Source organism: Manacus vitellinus, unplaced genomic scaffold (assembly GCF_001715985.3).
Source record: "Manacus vitellinus isolate BGI_N305 unplaced genomic scaffold, ASM171598v3 scaffold_4_pilon, whole genome shotgun sequence".
Taxonomy (NCBI): Eukaryota; Metazoa; Chordata; class Aves; order Passeriformes; family Pipridae; genus Manacus; species Manacus vitellinus.
In genome coordinates this window covers 3,997,371-4,019,791 of record NW_021940604.1, presented here as the reverse complement: position 1 = coordinate 4,019,791, position 22,421 = coordinate 3,997,371, and the positions used below count along the sequence as shown (strand labels likewise).

The window sequence follows — 22,421 nt, the reverse complement described above, 5'->3', positions numbered from 1 at the left end:
CCTCCATAAGATACTGCGTCTTTCTGTATTGCACTTGATCTACTGTGGAGATTTGTCAATTTGTTGATTTTGATCTCAGTTTCTTGACAAGAAAAGTAAGGCAAGTTACAGCTTTCTGAGTTTCTTAAGAAATATTTTGTTCTGCAAGCTAATATGGAGATTTCACTGTCTCAGTCTGCCAGTGAAAACTGAATGTCAGCAGGTTCACTGTAGGGATAAAATCTGCAGAAAAGCATATGGATGAAAGGTAAATTTGCACAGCTTTCCCTTTTCATGAAAATAACGGTCTTTATTCTGGGGACTTACAGCCAGATTTCAGAGTGTGGCCCTGAAGAGTGTAAGTGAAGCACATCACCCACCGTAAGAACGAAGGAATATGGAGTTTACACTAGTTTTTATGTGTATTCTCTGTCCTGGCTATAGCCGGTCTCACAGTATGAGTTTCTTTTGTAAAGAAGGGGTCTGTAGCCCCTTCCCTCCTGTTTCACCACACCAGAGAGAGTGTCTTGTAAAGTCCACAACTGGTATACAGCCCCCAGGGTGCCTCTGGGTGCTGATTGCACAATAAAGACACCCTTTGCCAGCAGTATGGGGCCTGATGGAGGAGAGGCCCCACCAGTGATGTCTGAGGAATAGGTCATTATACCAAATCTCTGGTTAGATTATCCACTGTATGTCATGTAACCACAGAAATAAAAAACAAAGCACAAACAAAGCTTGAATGGACATTGTGTATGGAATAGACACTATTACCAAAGGCATCCAGCTTGTGATAATTCAAAGAAAAAGGTTTCTGTGTAGCTGTATTCCTTTCTGTCTGATTGCCTTTTGAGTTTTACGCAACATTTTCAGTCATGATTTGTATTTTCAAAGGAAATCTGTGAACACAATGGGATTCATTTGCTGGTTTGAAAATGTGCTTCTGTGTCTCAGCAGGGGATTCCACTCAGATTTTAACATTAAAATATATGTATACATAATTGACTCCTATGCTACTTCAATTTGTGGATTTTCTAAATCTGTTTTTTTCAAATCTGTTACAAGAAATATTTTTTACTTAGACACTTAAAAATAGGAACTACTATGCTTTTTAATTAATTATTTTTATACCTAGTATGTGGTGGTTTTGCTTAACTGATATTTAAAAGAGTGCTCATTTCACAATGAACAACTCCAGAGAAAGTATGCTCTGATTATATTCAATTTAGAAAATAGATAACCAAATTTTTCTTTTATTGCATGAGCTTATCATTATTTGTTTTCAGCTGTATGGAATGCTCTGGGAGTTCTGCAAAATTGGCTTATTGTGTCACTGACTTTGTTTCTAGCATCTGTTGTCTGAAATGGAGTCACTGAAGCCAAAAGTTCAGGCAGTACAAGACTGCCAGAGTGCCTTGAGGATTCCTGAAGAGGTGGTCACCGGCCTGCCAATATGCCATAGTGCCCTCCGGCTCCAGGAGGAGGCCAGCCGCCTGCAGCACACTGCCATTCAGCAGTGCAACATCATGCAGGCGAGTAACTCCATCCCATAAATTACTCAGAGTAACTTCAACACTGACATACAATTTGTGATAGAAACACAAAATTTCATATCTCTGTGTGTTCCTCTTTTCCGTAGTACCATTAGGAATTTCCCCACTAAGTTTTATTCATTCCTGATTTTAACATTCATGATCATTTTAATTGTCATCTGACTCTCACCTTGGTTCTCTCCCTGATAGTGCTGTGATTTTTGTACTGTTATAAGGACTGACTGGACAAATAGCTAATATATGATTGTATGCAGGTTAATTTTATAATATATATAATCAGTTAATAAAAGTAATACATCATTATAACATCAACTACTTCTAAAGATTGCATAAAAACTATTGAGTTAATTAAGTAACTTTCTAGTATAAAAATAATGATTTTTATTCTTTTTATTTAAAAATTTATATACATTTGTTTTCTGATTTTGGAATCATTCAACATCTATTAAATTTGCATTTTCATTTTTTCCTAAATATAAGTAAATTAGAGTGTTTTTTTAATGTCTGGATTCATAATTAAACGTGTAAAAGAATAGTATAAGCATTTCTTTACTCATATTTAGTGCTAGAAAAGTATATAGTGTGGCCTAGGGTACAACTACCAAATTTCAAGTTAGATAACAGAAGAGACTTTTGATGATTAAGGATAATTAATGATACTTACATAAAAGGCAGGATATAATGTCACACTGAAAGTTTAAAAAATGGGTTAGACAAACTGCTGGTGAATCTAAGATAGAAAGAACTGATACTATACTGGTAGAACAATGATCTGAATCAATCTTCGTAATCCTCTCCCAGTTGTATTTTCTGTAAAATCTAAGCTTTTCTTATTGTCTTTCCACTTCATAAACGAATACTTGAAGTGAAAAAGCAGATGAAAATGCTTTGTAGCAAAACCATGAGACTTAAGTAATGCTATCTTTTTGTAGATATGTTTTGTTCAGATACTTGGAACCAAAATATCTCGGAATTCAGAAGTTATAGCACCTTCTGTCAGAAAACTAAAACATCACATTATGTGAAGTGCTCTTTTGGGTAATAGTTAAATAAATGAAACCATTAAAATCATTACAGTTCACAGTATTTATGAACAGACCTTTTCCTGACTATTCTCCTGCTTTGCTTATCAAGACATGAGTGCCAGATAGATGTAAATTTGCTCCACTTCAGGGGATGAAATCAGTCATGCTTGGACTAAGTAAAAATTTATTTTCAATAAATAAAAAATTCAATGTTTTTTTCCCTCTTTAGGAAGCAGTGGTTCAGTATGAGCAGTATGAGCAAGAAATGAAACATTTGCAGCAAATGATAGAGAGTGCCCATCGTGAGATCCAAGGCAAGCCAATAGCAACCAGCAATATCCAGGAACTTCAAGTCCAGATTTCACGTAATGAGGTATGAGAGCCAAAATGCATCAGCATGGGCTCAGTGGCAGCTCATTGACCCAAACAACTTTTCATGAGCAATGGTAATGTTAACTGGGTAGGTTTTCAGACTTCCTCAAAACTACTTGAGCAGATAGACTTAATACCAGATAGGAAACTCCTGCTATTGGTACAATGTGGAGAATTTTTTTGTTTGTTCAGTTAGGTATGTCCTAATCTGTGGGCAAGATTGTGATAAACAAAAACATTGCATAATTAAAGGACAGTTAACAATGGAACTTTACTGAGGAGTGTCCCAGAAGTCAATGCTGAGCAGTCAGGTAGTCCCTACTATTTGGTGATCCACGTATATGTATGTATGCGTGTATATCCTAAAGTACTTGCTCATTTTCATCCCAGTACCATCCCGTGAAAGAACACCAAGGGACTTGAATCACAGGAAAACCACAATAGATTTGGAGGGAAATTGCACCATTCAGTCCAAAGGTTATTTAAGTCTCTCTTGGGAAGAGTTTTGTGCTGTGGAGTTGTGGGTCCTGCCCACAAACTCATTGATCATCAGCCCTCAAATAAGCTAGGGTAGTCTCTGTGCAGCCTTCTCGCTGTGCTGCCTTGAGAGCTTTTGGGCCCCTTTCTCCTTCTCCTGTCTGTTGTGTATTTCTTGGGATAGAAAATGCACCACTAATCTCTGTGTGTCACTTATGGCACCAGATGGCACCATTTCTTTACTTTTGAATTAAAGCTGTCTGTCCTTTTGTGTAATGTAAAATCATGGTATATGTGTTGTTCATTTTTTATCCAGTTGTTACAAAAGTTACTCAGTATAAATTCAACAGCAGTTTGTGTAAACAAACATTCCTGGGTTTTTTTTAGTACTGAATTGATAATGCTACTATTCTCTATTAAAATGTTCAGAATCAGCAAATGCAGCAGAATTACTTCAGTGATACAGGGTAATATTGCTGGAGGAAGGAATGATGCTGCAGGCAGGAAGGAATGAAAAAGGGGCAGCTTGAAGTTTCATCTGCATTTGAACAAGTTTAGTAGCTAGAAGTTGTTCTAGACATCTGCAGGAAGACAGCAGCATTACTCTACTGGACATGTGGGGTCAGCCAGAATGGACAGGTTTCATACTTGCAAGCTTTCCATGTTTAGGGGTAAGGAGTTTCGAAAGACTGAGATATGCGTATTTTTGGCTCAGATTTCATCTGCTAAATACCTGTGGAAAAGCATAACATGAAGTGGATATTATGAAACATATATTATGATACTACTTCAAAAAGAAAGTCTGTCAATTGGCTTGTTAAGTGTGTTATTAATTTAAGAAAGTAACATTTACCAGATTCCCTGTTGAAGCCTGCGTGAAAGAGAACTTAAAAGAGCATTTATAGTAGCTATATTTAGATTAAAATAAGAGGAAGAAAGTAGAAGGAAAGTACATCCAGATTTTTAGGAAACTTGTATTACTGTGCATGTATCTGACTAGATACTATGCTTACTGACCCATGTTTCTCCAGAATTTAGAATTTCAGATAAGAATGTGGGCGAGTATCTCCATGCTTGTGAACTATTTTAATGGATAATACAGTACCTTATAAGACATTGCTTTTATAAGTTGCTTTTTTTTTTTTGCAATCACATTTTTGCCTACTTTTCCTTTTCCTTGTTTTCAGTTGGAAGAGGTATTGTAGATACTTAGTGCATTGGACATTAATACCACAAATGTCATTGCACCTCAGTAATGTTGATGGAGTTAAGTGAGTATACTGAATGACAAGTTTTCTGCTGAGCCTCAGATATGTCATTGATTTAGCATTAGTGAATGACTGGTATTTGCCAAATGTAGCAGATAACTATTCAAGCTGCTAGACATTAAATTCGTGGTTTGATTTGATTGTAGCTTGGGTTTTAATTGTTTTAGTTGATGTTTTGTAATCAAGACCTTGCTTAGTCTCCAGTGTAAGCCCTGGAGCACCAAGAGGTCCTTTTGTTACTAAAGTGACAGATAGGGACCAGGTGCCATTGAAACCCAAGCAGTCAAGTATCATCCTCAGTCTTCATACTGTTTCAATTTCTAACTCCGTATTTCTTGCTATGAGTGTTCTGCACTGTAATTTTAAGGAAGTTGCGTGTTGGAAATGTTATACAACCAAAAAAATCTTAATTTTACCAGCGTGAAGCAGTAGTCTTATTTACTTTTGAAAAGATATTGTAATAGTATATTATGCCTACTAGGTCTTGCAACTTTTGTTGTTACTTTTCCTTAAAAACTTGTGTTTGTTGAAGAAATAAAAGCAGATATAAAAACAAAGCAGAAATATATATTTGAAGAAATAATCACTAATTTTACAGGCAAGCTTATAAAAGTGTTTTCACATTATAGATGAAAACTCTAACTTGTTACTGAGCCTCTAGGGAGCCAGGAACAATAGCTTCAACAAAAATGTGAAACTCTTCCACCCTTTTTTATTTTAATTATAAAAATTGAAAGCTTTGAAACTGGACACTGAATGAGGCAACAGTGCAGGGTAGGAAAGAAGACAAGACTCTTATGAATAGCCATAAGGCTTTTCATTTTCATCATTCTTCTCTGACAAAACTTAAGCTTGTGATGGTGTTTGGCCACTCAAATAGACCATTTCATAACTATAAACCCCTCAGTATTTTAAAATATACTCTGCTTTAAGCCAGATTCCCCAGCTCTTTTTAAAGAAAGGTTAGTCCTGTGTGCAGCTCAGCTTTTAACTCTGATTTACACAAAACCAAAATGAGATTAATATACGGCTTATCCAAACAGTGGCAAAAAGCAATCCAGTCTGCATTTAATCTTATTATGTGGCTGATTGTTCCTATCACATTTGATGCTGTTAGACCCTGTGAGTTATTGTTTGAACAATTCATTCTTTATGATAGGAGCTGAATGGGGCATTTTTTACAGTTGTGGTTACCACATGACCTCATTTCCATGGCATGCACTGTGCGGGGGAGCTTCATTTTCCTCAGATAAATGGAAGTAGAACAGGGGAAAAAAATAGGGCAGGAAGAGGGAGAGACATTCCCCGTTGCTGCAGTCTGAAGCTTATAGAAATTGTCTCGGGTTCAGGCTGGATGCGAATGTGAGGTGTCCCTCCATCTCTCCCCTCTGCGGTTATCATGCTCACAGAGCCTCTCGCAGCCCTGTTCCGGTTTCGCTCCAAAGCTGTTGGCTCTGCGGTTTAGCTGTGCAGCCAGACGCAGTTCGGCTTGTTCCCTCTGCTATCAACATCCTGCTTGTCAGCGAGCGTGGCGGCTTATGCGGGGTTTCTGAGCGGCGGCGCTATGATGTTATTGGCTGGGCTTGGAGGGGAGAGCTTGACTTCGCCACCAAAGCTGAAATGCTGCAGGTCCTGTGGCCTTTACAGGCTACCTCTGCAATAGGGAAAAAAAAATGTTTCCTCAGGAGCTGGCTCAGAAGATCAAAGGATACCAGGAGCAAATTGCTTCTTTGAATTCAAAGTGCAAGATGCTGACTATGAAAGCAAAACATGCCACCATGCTGCTGACAGTGACAGAAGTGGAGGGGCTGTCCGAGGGAATGGAGGAGCTGGATTCAGACCTGCTCCCAGCACACCCCACTCATCCCTCGGTGGTTATGGTAAGCAATGTGTTGATCTCTGTACTGTTTATCTGACTGCTTACTTTTGCATCATTGTAACACTCCTGTGTAGCAAATTGCCACAGCTCACATCTACATCTGCTTTTGAAATGGCTGGAGTGTGGCAAACCAAGGGAAGTTGCAGCCTTCCTTTACTGTATTTTGCTTCATATGGGTTTTCAAGACTTGTCGATAAGGGATGAAGTTATTTAACAGACAAATACATGAAAGTTTTCTGTAATTATGTGCAAATATTGGGCTTTTTTGTAACTATCAGCATGCAAGAGCAAATGCTAAGAAATTAATGATAAAACCAGAATAAGTATTATTTAGTAATATGTTGCAGTGTATAGGTTTTTCACACCATATTTTTAAAGCCCTTGTATTAAAATGGTGATGTGCTAATTGACAGTATGCTGCTATATTCTCAGATGAGTGTGTTGAAAATGAAAGCTAAGTTCTACCATAGGCAGAGTTGGACTCACTTTGCTTTTGTTTGTTTCTTAACTGGGTCTCATTATAAACATACTGCTGATGCTACTGGGATTTTTGTCTGAGTGAAAATAGAGTGCAGATTTCAGGATTTATCACTGTATAATGGCATTGGAGAGGGAAGAAGAATATGCTGCTACTGGATTGTGTGTATTCTGTATTTCAAGTCTGTTCCTTGTTCTAATTGGACCTGGATACTGAGGCAAATACTGAATTATTCTGTAGCTCTCCATAGTATTTCTGTATGCAGTGGTGATGGTATTAGAAGACATTTAGGCAAACCCAAATTTGTTATTACTGAGCTGCTTGCTACTCAAGGTAGAGTTAGGGTACAGGAGGGCAGGTTCATACGAAGTACAAGACTATTTATTCAACCACATTTCTAAATTGGTAAGTGTAGGAGCATGAAGCATGACTAAATAATGTCATGGTAATTCTGGCCTTGTGTTGTTTTGATCTCAGTCTAAGTCAAGCCTAAGTTGAGGTAACTGATTTTCTTCCTGTGCTCTGGGGTTGCTTTTCCTGTGGCAGATGACTGCTGGTCGCTGTCACACGCTGCTCTCCCCTGTCACTGAGGAATCTGGGGAGGAGGGAACCAACAGTGAGATTTCTTCTCCACCTGCCTGTCGCTCTCCTTCACCTGTGGCTAATACAGATGCTTCTGTTAACCAGGTACCTCCCTCTTGGCATTCATTTGCATTCATCTCATTCATACATGGTTCAATTGCTCAGGTGGTTTATTTAATTATCTGAGATAATATTTACCTATAGCTCCAAGAAGCTGAGGCTTAACCTCTAGCCAAACTGAACCTTCAGATTCTCATTCAAAATGGATACAGATATTGACTTCTGAGTTTAAATTTTGTATAAATCTGGTGTTACAGCTATTCATTATTTTTAAAAGTAAATTTCAAGTGACAATTGCAAAGCTCTTCCATGTCACCAGCATTTTTTATTTAGAACCTAATTTTTATTTTTCAGTAGTACTCAATGGAATCTTGAATCCTGAGAAAAAATGTCTTTTTGTACTCCCCATAATGAAGCATTGAATTATGTCCATATACATTTATCTTATTGTACCATTGCCATTGTGGCTTTGAATTCACAGCTTGATATCTTCCACTGAATACCATTGCAGTTATTAACTTCCATGTGTTTTTTTTCATGTATTGTTCATTCCAACATTGTTCATTACCATTACAGTCTATTTTAAGTGCGAATGAGGCAGATCAGTGAAGTAACTGAAGTTAAATTTTAAATCAAAACTGAGGGCTTTGGCACTTCTAATAGGAACAAGTGTACATCAGCATTGATTAAAATGTAACCATTGAGCCAGCACATTGAGCATCATGTACATGAAGCCACATGTTAAACTTTAGAGGTTTAGAAGTGAGCCTTAGGAGCCATCACCACCTCCACTCTTCTGGATTTTGTGGTTTATTGGTTGGTTTTACATTTATGACTGCTTCAAAAGTTGACCACTGCAGACTTGAAGGGTAGAGTGTGTTGAGTTGCATTGCTGAGTAGAATTAGAGAAGTTTGCGCAAGATGCCCATCGATTCTTTCCACTAATTTGAGAAACACATATGGTTCTGTAGAAGTTGCTAAATATAAATTATAAGACATAAGGATACTAAGGTAAGATAGTAAGAATGGTGACAAAATCTTCAACGGCACTACACAACTTTTCAAAAGAGTTTTATAATGAATGAGAAGGATTTTTCTAGTGTTCTGTCATTTTAGATAATCAGAAATTTCCCTGTAAAGTTTACTTACAGTAGAGAGGAAGTTATATATTTCAACACAGAAGTCTTATGACACCATTAATTTGTGAAGGAGTTAAAGGACGGAGAGCAGCTTGCTTACTAATAAGCAAAGCGAACGTCCGTTCATTGTGTTTCTCTGTAAATGTAAAAGAAGTCAAACACCTCCAATAACTCAGATAATAAGGAAAACACAGTGAAGATGCTGTTGCAGTGTGAGCTGACACCAAAATACAAGTTTTAGAATCTGTGATTTAATAGGGCAAAATTGAACAAAAATATTATGTCTTTCATTTAGCAGATTTTTGAGACAGAGAAAATCAATGCTATTGTAATAATCTAAAAAGTTTACAGCTGAAGGTCTCTGCAGTGTGGTTAATGTTGAAATGAACTGCATGTACTAAACAAGTAGAAGAACATTCCAAAATGCAGTGGTTTGCTTACGAAATGCTTAGGTTCACACTCATGTGAGATTAAAGCTAAAGAACCTATGAAACTGCCAGTGCTGATCATGATGAATGCCCAGGGAGACTTCAAGAAAGAAGGTTGGTTAAAAAAATAAATTCTAGAGATTAGTGAACTAGGAACTCAAATGTAAGTTATGAATATTTTGTATTTCTACAGCAAATCAACAAAACTTTTGCTAAAATATTTTAAAAAGTAGCCAGTGTTAAAAGAAATAATTTCTCATAAGAAGATCGCCTGCAAACTACCAGAAAAACATGTGAACAGAAACTCTAGAAAGTAAAGAATTCCATTAATTTAGTCTTTGGAAAAAAATGTAAAGCTCTTATGAAGTGGGGATTGAGGAGGGGAAGGTTGGGAGTTACAACTGTTTTTTTGATTCATCCCAAATAATCTCTCCATAGTCTTTCATCATCTTTTCTATCATCTCTTAATGCTGAAATATAGCTAGTTTGAATTCAGACATCTATGCTCTGTTTTTATATTTCTAACAAGTAGTGAAAGAGTATAAAAAAACCAGTGCCAACTGCATATTAGTGAAATACTGGATTTATGTATTGGAATAGATTAAAGCAAGACCTCAAATACGAGGTGACAGATCTAGTACTAGCTAACAATTGCCCAGGTTTGTTTTTGTTCTGAAGCTCCTCTAAAAATGGAGGGGGGGGGAATAAAAAGATGTTAACATTAGAAAGACTGAGGAATTTCATAGTATATAATATGTTGGCAATAGCTAGCAGTTCTGAAATGCTGTTTATTTTGATGTTTAGCAAAATTAGACACTTCGTCTGTGCTGCAGTACTGAATGAGAATTCTATGGGGCTGAATCTTCTTATACTTTCCCAAAGATACATTTGATTGAAGTTTGGCACACTTAAAACTTGTTTTCCAGATGCACACTGCAGAGCAATTGAATTGAAAAAGCTGATGTGCTGGCACAAAGCCCTGTAGACCAGAGCTGATCCTGTGATTCAAGTCTTAAGCACTGGGTCACTGTTAAATGCTTTTCTATCTCTTGTACACAGCCTACTTAACGATTCTTTCTCCTTCCCCTATGAAAACTCATCTAGGGTGCAACAGCCCTTGTTATGTATCTTATGAAATCTAAACACTCCCTTTGCCCCTGCATCCTAACAACAAAGCTTGACTACTGTTCATTGGCTAAATTTCACAAAAACAGCCATGAGATATTAGGGCATGTATAGGGGCAACAAAAGCTGTTACTTGTACAATCATCTGGATTTCTACTACCATCATGTGAAAGCTTTACCAAAGAGAAATTGCCATATTGTATACTACAGAAAGCAGCTGAAAAGACAGAGAAAGGAATTGCTTTTCCTACTCTGTGAAAATAAGCCCTTTATTCTGAAAACCATATTAAGAGGTCATAGAAGCACAGTTTTTCTATTGACCTTGAGAGAGGACTAGCTAAGGGCTGGAGAGTAGCTGCAAGGCAAAATGAGGAGTTGCCCCCACAGGTGCAACTTTTCACTGTGACTTAGAAAGATCATTTCTGGTCAGAGTAAAAAATTCAGAAATTGCAGACCCTGTTGGGTCCTGGACATCATAACATTTTTATCATTAAATTTTTCAGTTATTGCCTTTGAAGAAGTACCTCATCTGACACTTTTGGACAGTTTGATGGGAGTGATCTGGTTTCTGTGCCCTTCCAGAGCTTGTTTGGTTTTGTTCACATATGGTCCTGTCACCAGTGAGAAAGAGCCTGGCTCTGTATGCTTTGCATCCTCCCTTGAGGCAGCATTTTTCACCTTCCAAATAATGTGGTGCTACCTGTCATACATCGTTTCAGTTTTAAATAATCTTTGTCATCAAGTCTGCTTTCCTGACCCACATATAGATACTGTACATGTTTTCTTAATTTTACATTTTCTGTAGATCTTTTTAGTTGTCATCTGCAACAGTTGAAGAGTCCCCCATACACTAAGTATAGAAGTTCTGGTGAGAAACAATTCCACTGTGAATTTTTAGTGGTGATTTGAACATCTAACCATTTCCATAGCACTTTTGGTCCCTTTTTCCAGTATCTTTTATAAGGTAATTGAGGCTACCTGTTTGGTTGAAGGCTTGTAATAAACCGATGCTTCATACTCTTTCTTACATCATTTACTAGTCCTTCAGCATATTCCTGTTAGGTTCTTCTGTTGCCTTCTCTATGATAGTGTTCATTATGGTGGTATTCTTTGCCACCTACAGTACCATAACCCACTGTCTTCTGTGATGGGATTTTTCCCAGGTGTAGTTGTGATGATGCTGGAACAACGCTCCCATTCGTAGCACTCCTTTCCCAGCCTTTCCATGATTGTCCACAGTTGCCTTCTGCAACTCCTAGCTAATATGAACATGAATAAAATGCATCCAGAATCCTCATCATAGTGACCTTCCAAACCATACTCAGTGTATTACTACTAAATATTGATTTACTGTGTTATTCAGAGTTTTCCTGGTGGTTTGGGCTTTGTGGGATTTATTTTAATGGACATATGCAATGGGACAGTATGGAGGGGATAGTATTCAGTATCTTTCTCTTTTGAAAGTGCAATAATGTACTTCATGCTTGTAGGACATTGCTTATTACCAAGCCTTATCTGCTGAACAGTTGCAGACAGAAGCTGCTAGAATTCAACCCAGCACCTCAGCTACTCAGGAGTTTTATGAACCAGGCTTAGAATCAGCTGCTAGTGCCAAATTGGATGATTTGCAACGTTCTTGGGAAACACTGAAAAATGTGGTAAGTTTTCATCTCGAGGGTTCAAAATAAGTGACCACTTGTAAGGAATAAAATTCAAAGAACTGTCTCAGCTGATAATCTTCTCTGCACTTTTTGGTTTTCAGATGGTAACTAGAATTGTTATTTGTGATATTATATTATTTTTGTTCCTTACTGGATGGACCTCCAGTAAGAAAAAATAAGTCATTAAAGCTGATAGTTGTCTTCAGAAATATTGGCTACTCCCAGACTATATTCCATTACCTAACAGGGATATCCACTCATGCTGCATGAGTTGGCAGAAGAGGCCCCAGATCCAGTTTCTCCCAATACCGAGTCAACACATTTCTCCATAGTAGTGCAGCATAGTCATTCAGTAATGTATGAAAATTGTCAAAGTTTTGATCACATGCCATAAATTTTAATTCCTTGCAAAGGCACAGTAGCTGTAATGGGATGTTAAGAACTATGTGTCTAGCGAATAGCACACATCCATGTTTGAGTGCATAAAATCTAAAATGAGGCACAAAATTGTGCCTACGTTTTCCCTGCTTTATTAAAGTCCATTTTTTTCAGCATTTTTTTTGGCCAATGATATTCAAACAGATAAATATTTTCAATATGGATGTTTTGCTTTATAATTTATACTTTTGAAAACTTGTTGCAAGTTTTTGGCTGTAGTCTCTTAAGCCTAGGGATACATGAATCTGACTAAAGAGAAAATCCTGTATTAGAGATCAGAATTTATACTTTCCATTCTTCTTTAGATCAGTGAAAAGCAACGCACTCTCTATGAAGCTCTTGAGCGTCAACAGAAGTATCAGGACGCACTCCAGTCTATATCCACAAAAATGGAGACCACCGAAATCAAACTAAATGAGAGTTTGGAACCAGCCAAAAGCCCAGAGAGCCAGATGGCTGAACATCAGGTAAAAACTTACACATGAGAAATAGAGGAAGAGTATGTATTACCTGTATATCTTTCATAGTAACATTCTTCATGGCTGGATTCCTCAAAGACATGCATTAGTTGTGTGAACCTTCTCTATTAGCTGTATGTCTTGCCTGACTGTTCCAAAGAAGGTGTAACTGGGATTCTTTTAATAAGGAGCCTTTTAAAAAAGGTAGAATAGATCATAAGAGTTTGTCCAATTGAAATTTTCAGCAAAATCTTTTGTGCAAGATTTTTTACAGTGACATCTACACATACTGTTCTTCAGCATCAGTGCTGAAGAATATTTATAATGTTTCCAAATGTACTAAGATCATAACCAATACTGATGCATTGTAAATTGATCAAAATACAATCTTTGCCTTGTTAAACAAAACAAACAAACCAAAGCACACAGAAATTCCCTCCCAAGGGAAGTCATGAGTAATGGTGCTCTGAATAATAAGAGAATACTTTATCAAATAACCAATCTGACATATGTCTCTGTTGTAATTACTTAAGTCTTCTATCTGATAGCTTGAAACTATCTGGTGGGACCAGTTCTCATTTCAATAGAAATTCCATGACTTAAAAAGGATAACACTAGGCTTTGTAGCAGTATGATGTCCTATGCATCCAGTGTGTATATACTGTCAGATGTGAAAGTAAAGTACCTACTCGTAGGTATTGGTAGTACAGCATCCCTTTGTAGGTATCTTGAAAATTGATTTATAGGATAAGAATGAGAGTAGGGACTTATTTTACACCATGGAGTGAAACTCTAAATATTTACTTACATTGCTGGAGGTTCTTTGTCCAGTTAGTTAGTTTTAGGCTGGAAGCTAACTAATGTCCATATTTTTCTCTCACAGACCCTCACTTACTTGTTCATTATCTTTACTGTGTCTACTAGAATACCCTGCAGATAATATGTTGGAAGAATAAATCTATATGTGTAATAGTTCCAAAATAATTCCTTCTTGTGATATGTTTGAAATTCAAGATAAGAAATTAAATCCATATTTAAGGTATCATACTTTATACATGATTCTAGCTTAAGCCTCTAAAAGCAAGACGCAGCCCTTTGGAATTCTTCCTCTAGCAAACAAGCAGTGATACATTGCACTATTCTGTGTTCCTCATGCTCCCCTGGGATAGTCGTCTTGAATTTTATGTTAAATCTATGCCTCCTGAAATACTTTCTTCTCATTGATAAATGAATCAAATACGTTCTCTGCTCTCATTTCTAAATAGGCTTTGATGGATGAGATTTTAATGTTGCAAGAAGAAATCACTGAGCTTCAGACATCACTAGCCCAGGAGCTTATTTCAGAACCATTGGATGCAGAAGCTGCTGATCAGATGGCATTGCAGTCCACTCTCACAGTCTTGGTGGAACGAATGGCCACAATTCGAATGAAGGCATCAGGAAAACGACAGCTGTTAGAGGTACAGGAAAAAAATCACCAGTGTTCTTAGTCACCATAAAAAAAATAATTTTCAGTTCTGCTCATTTCTCAGAATTCCTTTCACTAATAAGTTATCGTTGTTTTTTTAGTGAGCCCCTCATCTTGATGCTAAGCAATAAGTAACCAGAAGGTACTTGGAAACACACACATGTTTTATATATTTTACATATACATATATATATGTGTGTGTATATATATGCATAAATGAAGTAATGAAGAGCAGATATTAAAAATCATGTTATCTACGGTAAAATTCTGAGAAGTCACCTCTCCAAGCTGGGTAACAAGAGAAGAGGGAAAGCTTAAAACAAGAAATAAGACCTCTTCCAAATCATTGCATTGTTGTCTACACTCATCTTCCCACTGATTTGCATGCAGACTTTTTTCATGGAAGATAACCCCCTTTATTTCTTTGCCTACCAGCTTTACCAAAAATCCTTTAATACTAAGATGATTTTTAAAAAGTCCTTTACATACAGGAATGTTGCTGCATATATTATACAGGTGAGAAAATGCAGTCATTTTAAAGCTCCTTACAGTTCAGCTACTTTGAACACTGCAGGGCAGCTTTAAAGAACTGCAGCAGCAAATTCACAAACACAGCAACTACTGCCTTCCTAATTTCCAACATCAAGTGATTCAGAGAAATGGAGTGAGAATTGGCTCTATGGATCTAAGCCATAGCACTTAGTTGCCAGCTGGGGTTAAACCAAGACACTGGATTACAGGAGAGTCTCAGGGTACTTCAACTACTTTAGTTCCGCCCAGTCACCTGGGACAGTGAACAGGTCATTAGAAAATATCTTTGTAATTCTTAAAATAACGAAATTGCACAAATTTTTTCCTTCTTGGAAGAAAAATATTTTTTAATTAGAAATAAGGGGTTGGAAGTAGTATTGGGGATCTTACTTTCTATAGCTTTCACCCCATACAGGATCTAACAAACTTCTTGATAGTACTTAGGAGGAGATGCTAACTAATAATTTCAAGATAAAGCATGAGTCAAATAGATTGCACTTAACTGTGGTTAGGATTCTGACAACTACTTTGATACAATACCACAAGTATTCCCTAATAATCCTGGTTAGGAAATCTGTAATGTATGTAGACAATATTCAGTAATTTAACCTGTCTACTTCATAGCTCTTATTTCACAAATAAAATCTTCCAGAACACCCCAGGAAAGTAAATGTAGAAATAAAGATAGAACAGGTAATGAACACATTTTGCTCTTGATGGTGTGAACTGGTAATATTGTTCTTTCTGTGGACCTAATTTAAATAACTAGAGCTTGAGAACTGTTTAGCTGTGGATTATTTGAGACACTTAACAACTGTCATTATTCTTTAAATTATTCTGACATGTAATTTTTAATTTTCCTATTGAAATTGAGCATTCAGAAAAGCTGTGCAAACACTTCCCTGTGTGAGGAATTTGCCCTGTGCATTCAGGTCTGAATTTCCTTATAAAGCATTGTAGGTTTACCCTGCCAGCAGCCAAACACCCACCCTCACTCCCTTCTCCTGTGAGATGGGTTAAAAATAGAAGACTCATGGGCGAAGATAATGACAGCTTAAACAGGGTAAGGAAAAGCTGTGCATGCAAGCAAGGAAAATTGAGGAATGTATTCACTACTGCCCCAACAGCAGGCAGATGTTTAGCTGCTTTCCTGGAAAGCTCAGCATGTGTTGCTTGGGAAAACAAACACCATAAACACAAATACCCTCCCTGCTTTTCACTGAGCTTTTCTTGCTGAGCATAATCTCATATGGTATGGAATATCCCTTTGGTTAGTTCAGGTCTGCTGTCTTGGCTATGTCCCCTCCCAGCCTTTTGCTCACCCCCAGCCTACAGGCTTTTGTGAGGGGCAGTTAGAAAGAAAGCCTTAATGCTGTGCTAGCACTCTTTAGCAGTAGCCAAAACATTGCTGTGTTATCTGCACAGATTTAACCACAGACTGCAATGAAGTTAACCATCCCAGCCAGATCCAGTACAGTTTTTCCCCTTGTTCCATAACATTTGTAACATGCTTAGGTTTCATATTATCTGATACATCTAAGTATCCTCTGACCATCCTATTTGTTTTCGTATTCCCAAAATCCCCTCTACTCTCTCCAGAGAGTCAATACTCTCTTGTATTCAGGACCTAGACACAGTAGTCCAGGTGTGGACTCACCACTGTTAAGCAGAAGGGCAGGATCACCTCCCTCATCCTGATGGAAACACTCCTAATGCAGCCCTGGACGCTACTCCTTCTTTTCCACAAAGGTCCAGTGCTGTTCAACTTGGTGCTCACCTGGACCCTCAGGTCCTTTACGACCAAGCTGCTTTCCATCTGGTTAGCCTCCAGCATGTACTGGTGCATGGGGTTGTTCCCCTCCAGGTGCAGGACTTCACACTTCTCTTTGTTCCTGTCAGCTCATTTCTATAGCCTTTTAGATGGCAGAACAACTATTTGTATATCAACCACTCCTCCTGTTTTGTGTCACCAGCAAACTTGCTGATGCTCTGTACTGGCAGCTCACTAGACTTTGTGCCACTGATCACCACCCTCTGGGCCCAGCTGTTCAGCTAGTTTTCAAATTCATATGGAACAATTCAAGGGTGAGTGAGACTTGCCGATCACCCGCTGTCTGTCTAATAGATGGACCGGCTGATGGGTGGACCCAGGGTGTCTGTGTTGCTGCAATGCTGACACTGCAGCAGCCATTGGAACTTAATGTGCTTCCACTGTCTGTGGCACAGGGATACTCTGAGAGGCCAGAGAAGGTAGATGACTCTTCAGTCTTCTTTTTACCCATGTAACTGTACCTAAGGCCCACTAGTACTCTCTTGGGTCCTTGAAGTACCCCTCTCGTGCCTCTCTTGAGAGACAGTAAGGCTATCTAACAGCCTGCTGCCAAAAAAGGCAAAGCTGCTCCCCTTCCCCTGCAGCCCACTCCCTAAGCAAACAGTGCTATGTTAATTGAGCAAACTGAATCAATGTGGAGGAAAACCCGAAGGAGAGCAGCAAGAGGAGGCCAAAAAGACCTCACCTTTATAAGGCTCCAATAGCAGAATTCTGTTGAACTCTGAAGAAAGTAGAAATACAGTGACTGAACTGAAACAGAATTTCAGTCATCAGAAAAACAGGCCCATCAATTGAAAGCAATATTTTGTAAAAAAAAGGTCTTACTATGGCTTAAAAATATTTTATAGGAGCTGTGCAGAACAGAAAGGGAAAACTTTCTAAAAGTGATAGTTGTGGTTTATTTCTTTTTTGTGTCTCTAGGAAAAACTGAATGAGCAGCTGGAAGAACAGCGGCAAGAGCAGGCTCTTCAAAGGTACCGTTGTGAAGCTGATGAGCTTGACCACTGGCTACTCAATACCCGAGCAACGCTGGACACTGCTCTGGTTACTGCTGAGGAACCTATGGACATGGAAGCACAGCTGGTAGACTGTCAGGTAAAATGTTAAGACCATTATTGAGTGGAATGAGCCAGCATATTTGTGGAGGAGTTTCTGAGCTCCTTAGCACCTTTGTATGCTCAATTAGCTTCATCAAAGATTTGTGAAAAAAAATACAGTCTGTTCTTAATTTTTCATTAGAGATTTCAAACAGCGCTTTAGAAAGCACATGTGAACATAGCAGTAGGAAAACAAAATGTCTGACTGCAAAAAGATTTGAAGTTCTGCACCTTTCAGATGTAATTTTGATTTGATTTAAAGGCCTTGTATTTGCTTCACTTACTTTTTTTGTTCCCTTCAAGCTGGATTGGTTGAACAGCTCGCTTGATAGGTATGACAACACCTGCAATGTACTTTCCTACTCTTCCAGCTGAAGTCATCACACTAGCAGTGATGACTGGTATAGTGTTGTGTTCTCTTCAGGAATAATCCCTACACACATTCAAAAGTAAAGGATAATTATCAGTAGTTACTGTTTTTATGGCTTTAATATTAATCAACTCAAATACCAAAACAACTGAGTTTCTGCAATAAGAGTAGCTGCAAATACTTTTATTAACAAGACTTGGATCAGTCATAACACCCAGGTTCTCAAATTAGTGGGAGTTTTCCACTTTTAAATAATTGTTTAGAACTGTATGATCATTATAATTAAAATTACAAGAGAGACAAGAGACAGATGGACAACAGATCCCTTTTTGTATCAGAGAGTGAGGATCTCAACTATTTTAAGATAAATGGGAGTTAAGCTTCATATAAGTGATGAATTTTCACTAACAACACTACATTATTGGAATTTTCAGTCTGCTCAGTCTCTTCATCACCCATCCTTGGGAGCTGTTTGTTGTATGTGGATAAACACTGTGAACTTAAACAAAGCTGTATTTTTTTTTAATATAATCTGTAAGAAACTCAAAAAGTAGGTTAACTTTGTGGAAAAGTTAATGCTGCAATTCTTTTGCTGGTTCTTAAAATCTTAATGCAGTAAGTTGTTGGGTTTTTTTTCCTACTTTTTAGAGATGTGTGCATCTTATCCTGCACACATTCCTTCAGGAAAAACATTTGTAAGTTCATACTTGGCACTTGCTATGGAAACAAAAACATTTGATGTCAGGTTTGGTTTTTGAGCAACACCTGTATGAGAGTTGAATCTGGAAGATCAAAATATGCACTATGTTTCTAATACGTGAATGGTTAATGGAATGTCAGGAAAGTAGCTTTTGAGAATAAACATGCCAGAGATTTGTCACTTTAAGTCTCTCTTTAGACTAAAGAGGATTATATAGAAATCCTTAAGTCCTTCATGCACCAATCAGAAAGAGCAAATAGTGAGAAGAGAAGCTTATCAACACAGCCAGAGGAACACATAGGAGGAGGTAGGAAGCATTTGACTACATGTGAATGAAAGAAGAGGAAAGAAGTAACTCTAGCTGTGTGCTTTGTTTCTTCTCATTAATGGATGTCAGTCCAGCCTCTTAGCCACCCTTTAATGTGCAAATAAAGAACATCTCCTCTACAAGAAATTGTTTTTTCCAAGTAACTTTTTAACTTCCTATTTTGAAAAAGATTGCAAACTGAAATGGCAAATGCAAACATTTGCAAGCATGTTCTGAAGAACTCTGAATGGGACTGGAAAGCAAAGCAATGATAATCTGACTTGTTCTTAGGTTGGCAACGGGTGAGGTAGGCCACTGGTCATCTTGCCAGAAAGCGTGACAGGTGCTAGAAAATGTATGAATTTGGTTCTTTGTTTTTGCTGCTGCAGAACATGTTGGTTGAAATAGAACAGAAGGTGGTAGCCTTGTCAGAGCTGTCTGTGCACAACGAGAATTTGCTTATGGAGGGAAAGGCTCACACCAAGGACGAGGCAGAGCAACTGGCTATGAAGCTCAGGACACTGAAGGGCAGCCTTCTGGAACTACAGAGAGTGCTTCACGACAAACAGATCAACATTCGGGTAAGTGACTCTTTCCAGCTGGTTTCGTGGTAGGCAGGAGGTTGGGCTTTTCATAGCAGTTTTATGGAACTGCAAAAAGGAGTAAAAGTATTGCACTGATTTAGTTCAGGTTATTCATCTTTAGTTAGTAAATGGAATTGTACTCCAAACTAAAGGACTGCATAGAAAGCTTTAGTTTATCATTTTCAAGTTTACAGCACTACTTTATGGTAAAACTATCCTAACCTCACTATCTGCTCTGAAAGGATAATACTATAGTAGATAGATGATTAGCTTGGTCTGGATATACTCTGTACCTTTTCCCAGTCCCTTTAAGCTGTGTGTGCTCTGGGGCAGGATCACTCCCCCAACAAAAGAACAATCCTAAATACATGCTTTCCTGAGTACAACACAGTGAACAGATAACATAAGATAAGGAAACATTTTTAAATATGGATAATACTTATTGGCATCATTATACCAAACAAAATATTATAGAAACAAAAGTTCATTTAACCTCAGTCTTCTCCTAGGTTTATATTTCTAGCAGCATGGGTCTGCTTGTTGCCACTAATTGTATTTAACAGTTGCTTTTGGTCATTCTTTAGGTTAAACTAGCATGTGGAGAACCAAGTACATACAAGAAACCCAACCATGTAATGTGACTGACTGGTTGTGAATTTACTTGCCCTGCTGTGACTCCCTCCCCCTCTTTTCTTTTACTTCTTTTCTGGGCTTTGCTGTGCAAATTAAACATGATAAGCTTCAAAGATTTCTAGCTTGTAATGCAGATTAAAGTCTACTGAGAGGTTAGCTTGAAAAGTCACTTGATGTGCTAAGAACTATTTTTAGTCCAAAGCAACTGCATAACTTTAGAACTTAACAGAGCTTCAGAAAAATAAAAAAAATAAAAAAGAAAGGAAAACCCCAGGTATTTGTTCCTATTGCCTCTAAGGTGAAGTAACTTTAATATTATTCTTGCATATTAAACCTCATGATTAGGCATGCAGGCACATGACACTATGTTCTAATATATTACCTGTGAAGTGAAAAGGCATCACAGACTCTTTTACTAAATTTTAAAATATTTTGAAAATTTTAAAAAGCAATGGTGTGATTTAGTTTACTGAAACTTTTAAAACAGATTTTTGGCTGGATTTTTAATATCTAAAATAGCAACAAAATGATTTCCAGATGTAGAAAAGGAATTGTTTAAGATGCTGCATGATGCAAGACTCAAATTTCAGAAGAAAATAACATAGGCAGTAAAACACCTTCTAATCTTCACTGAACCATTTTTTTTCAAATGAGAAGTTCAATAATGTCATTTTCTAAACAATCAGGCAATGGAGAGCATCAGATGCCCCAAAACACCCTAACTCTTTTCACTGCCTGTATTAACCGGGAGAAACATTTCGAGCTTATAGCACTGTTTTTCGTGCATGTAAAAAACTCAGACTTATGCATGTCTCTAGATGTACTGATAACCTTGTAATTACCCTGAGGCATAGACCAGCCTGCACCCAAAGGAGGGATCCTCTCAGGTTGCACAGGAAGACCAAGAACCTTGTAAAAGCTAAGCTATATTTTCCTTAAAGCATATTTCAGGATACCTGTTATTCCTGTGGCACAAGGCTTTTTAGGAATTAGTGTGAGATTCTGCAACTTCCTTGCAGCAATTTCAGTTTTGCTTCTGAGTTTAGGTAATGAGTATCACTAATGATATGGAAAAATGACTTGGAGACCAACTTCTTTATTCATAAAATAAAGCAGTAAAACTACTCAGAAACATGCTGGATCAGGAGAGTTCCAGTATCTGTCTCCAAAGGTATCACTTGAAAAGATAAATAAAATATTGCCTTGTTACTGTTTATTCTCTGATTTCGAGGCAATAAAACTAAATAGACTCTTTAAAAAACAAAGAATTACAATGGATTCTGCTGTAAAAAAACCAAACAAGATGCTGTTTCTTTAATTTTTATTACAAAGGATTTGTGGGGAGGAATGACTTCAGTTTCACAGGAAAAATTATGCCTCATATAAGTTTGAATGATTCTGAAATTCTTTGAGAGATCAATTTCATTACCATCTTCTTCAGGGATTTTCCATTTATTTCTGTACTAGAGTAGATAGTTCCCAGGAATGAAGGGGTATGTAAAGGGAATATAATACAGTTCCAGAATTCAAATAAAAGTTCAACTGTATTTTTTCAAAATTATTTTCTTTGATTTGAGAATGATAAAGTCTGGCTCACAAATACTTTAGATCTGAAAAGTATGCACAATAGCATATTTGCAAAACCTCATTGCATCCACAAATGCCACAATCCCTTTTACGCTCTGCTGTTGAAGGAACTGTGGGACTACTGTTTATTTGTCTTAGTATAATTCCAGAATTGTAGCTTCTCAGTCCTCTTCCCAAAGAAAAGGAGACTCAAAATCTAACTGAAATGAACCAGTGAATTCTTCACTGCCCAAGTGCAGTGAAGAACTAGATTCTATTCTCTAAAGGAATTTACAAATTGAACAGCTATAGTCCCTAGAGTATATAAAATGAAACAGATTTTTTCCCTCCCAAAATTTACCGAAAGACTGTCTGTTTTCTAATTTTTAATAGAAAAAAAATTAGAATTCCA

The 22,421-nt window shown here is 37.5% G+C and overlaps 1 protein-coding gene across 1 annotated transcript in view; it reads left to right on the top strand.

Annotated features, from left to right (window-relative positions):
* SYNE1 (spectrin repeat containing nuclear envelope protein 1) overlaps nt 1–22,421 on the top strand; it is a 291,013-nt gene that overhangs the window by 184,773 nt on the left and 83,819 nt on the right. Inside the window, exons 88-96 of the mRNA XM_029962721.1 lie at nt 1,329–1,511; nt 2,787–2,930; nt 6,360–6,554; nt 7,578–7,718; nt 11,856–12,023; nt 12,770–12,931; nt 14,188–14,382; nt 17,674–17,847; nt 19,616–19,807. Of these exons, the coding sequence (XP_029818581.1) occupies nt 1,329–1,511; nt 2,787–2,930; nt 6,360–6,554; nt 7,578–7,718; nt 11,856–12,023; nt 12,770–12,931; nt 14,188–14,382; nt 17,674–17,847; nt 19,616–19,807 (1,554 nt within the window). The remainder of the gene's footprint in view (nt 1–1,328; nt 1,512–2,786; nt 2,931–6,359; nt 6,555–7,577; nt 7,719–11,855; nt 12,024–12,769; nt 12,932–14,187; nt 14,383–17,673; nt 17,848–19,615; nt 19,808–22,421) is intronic.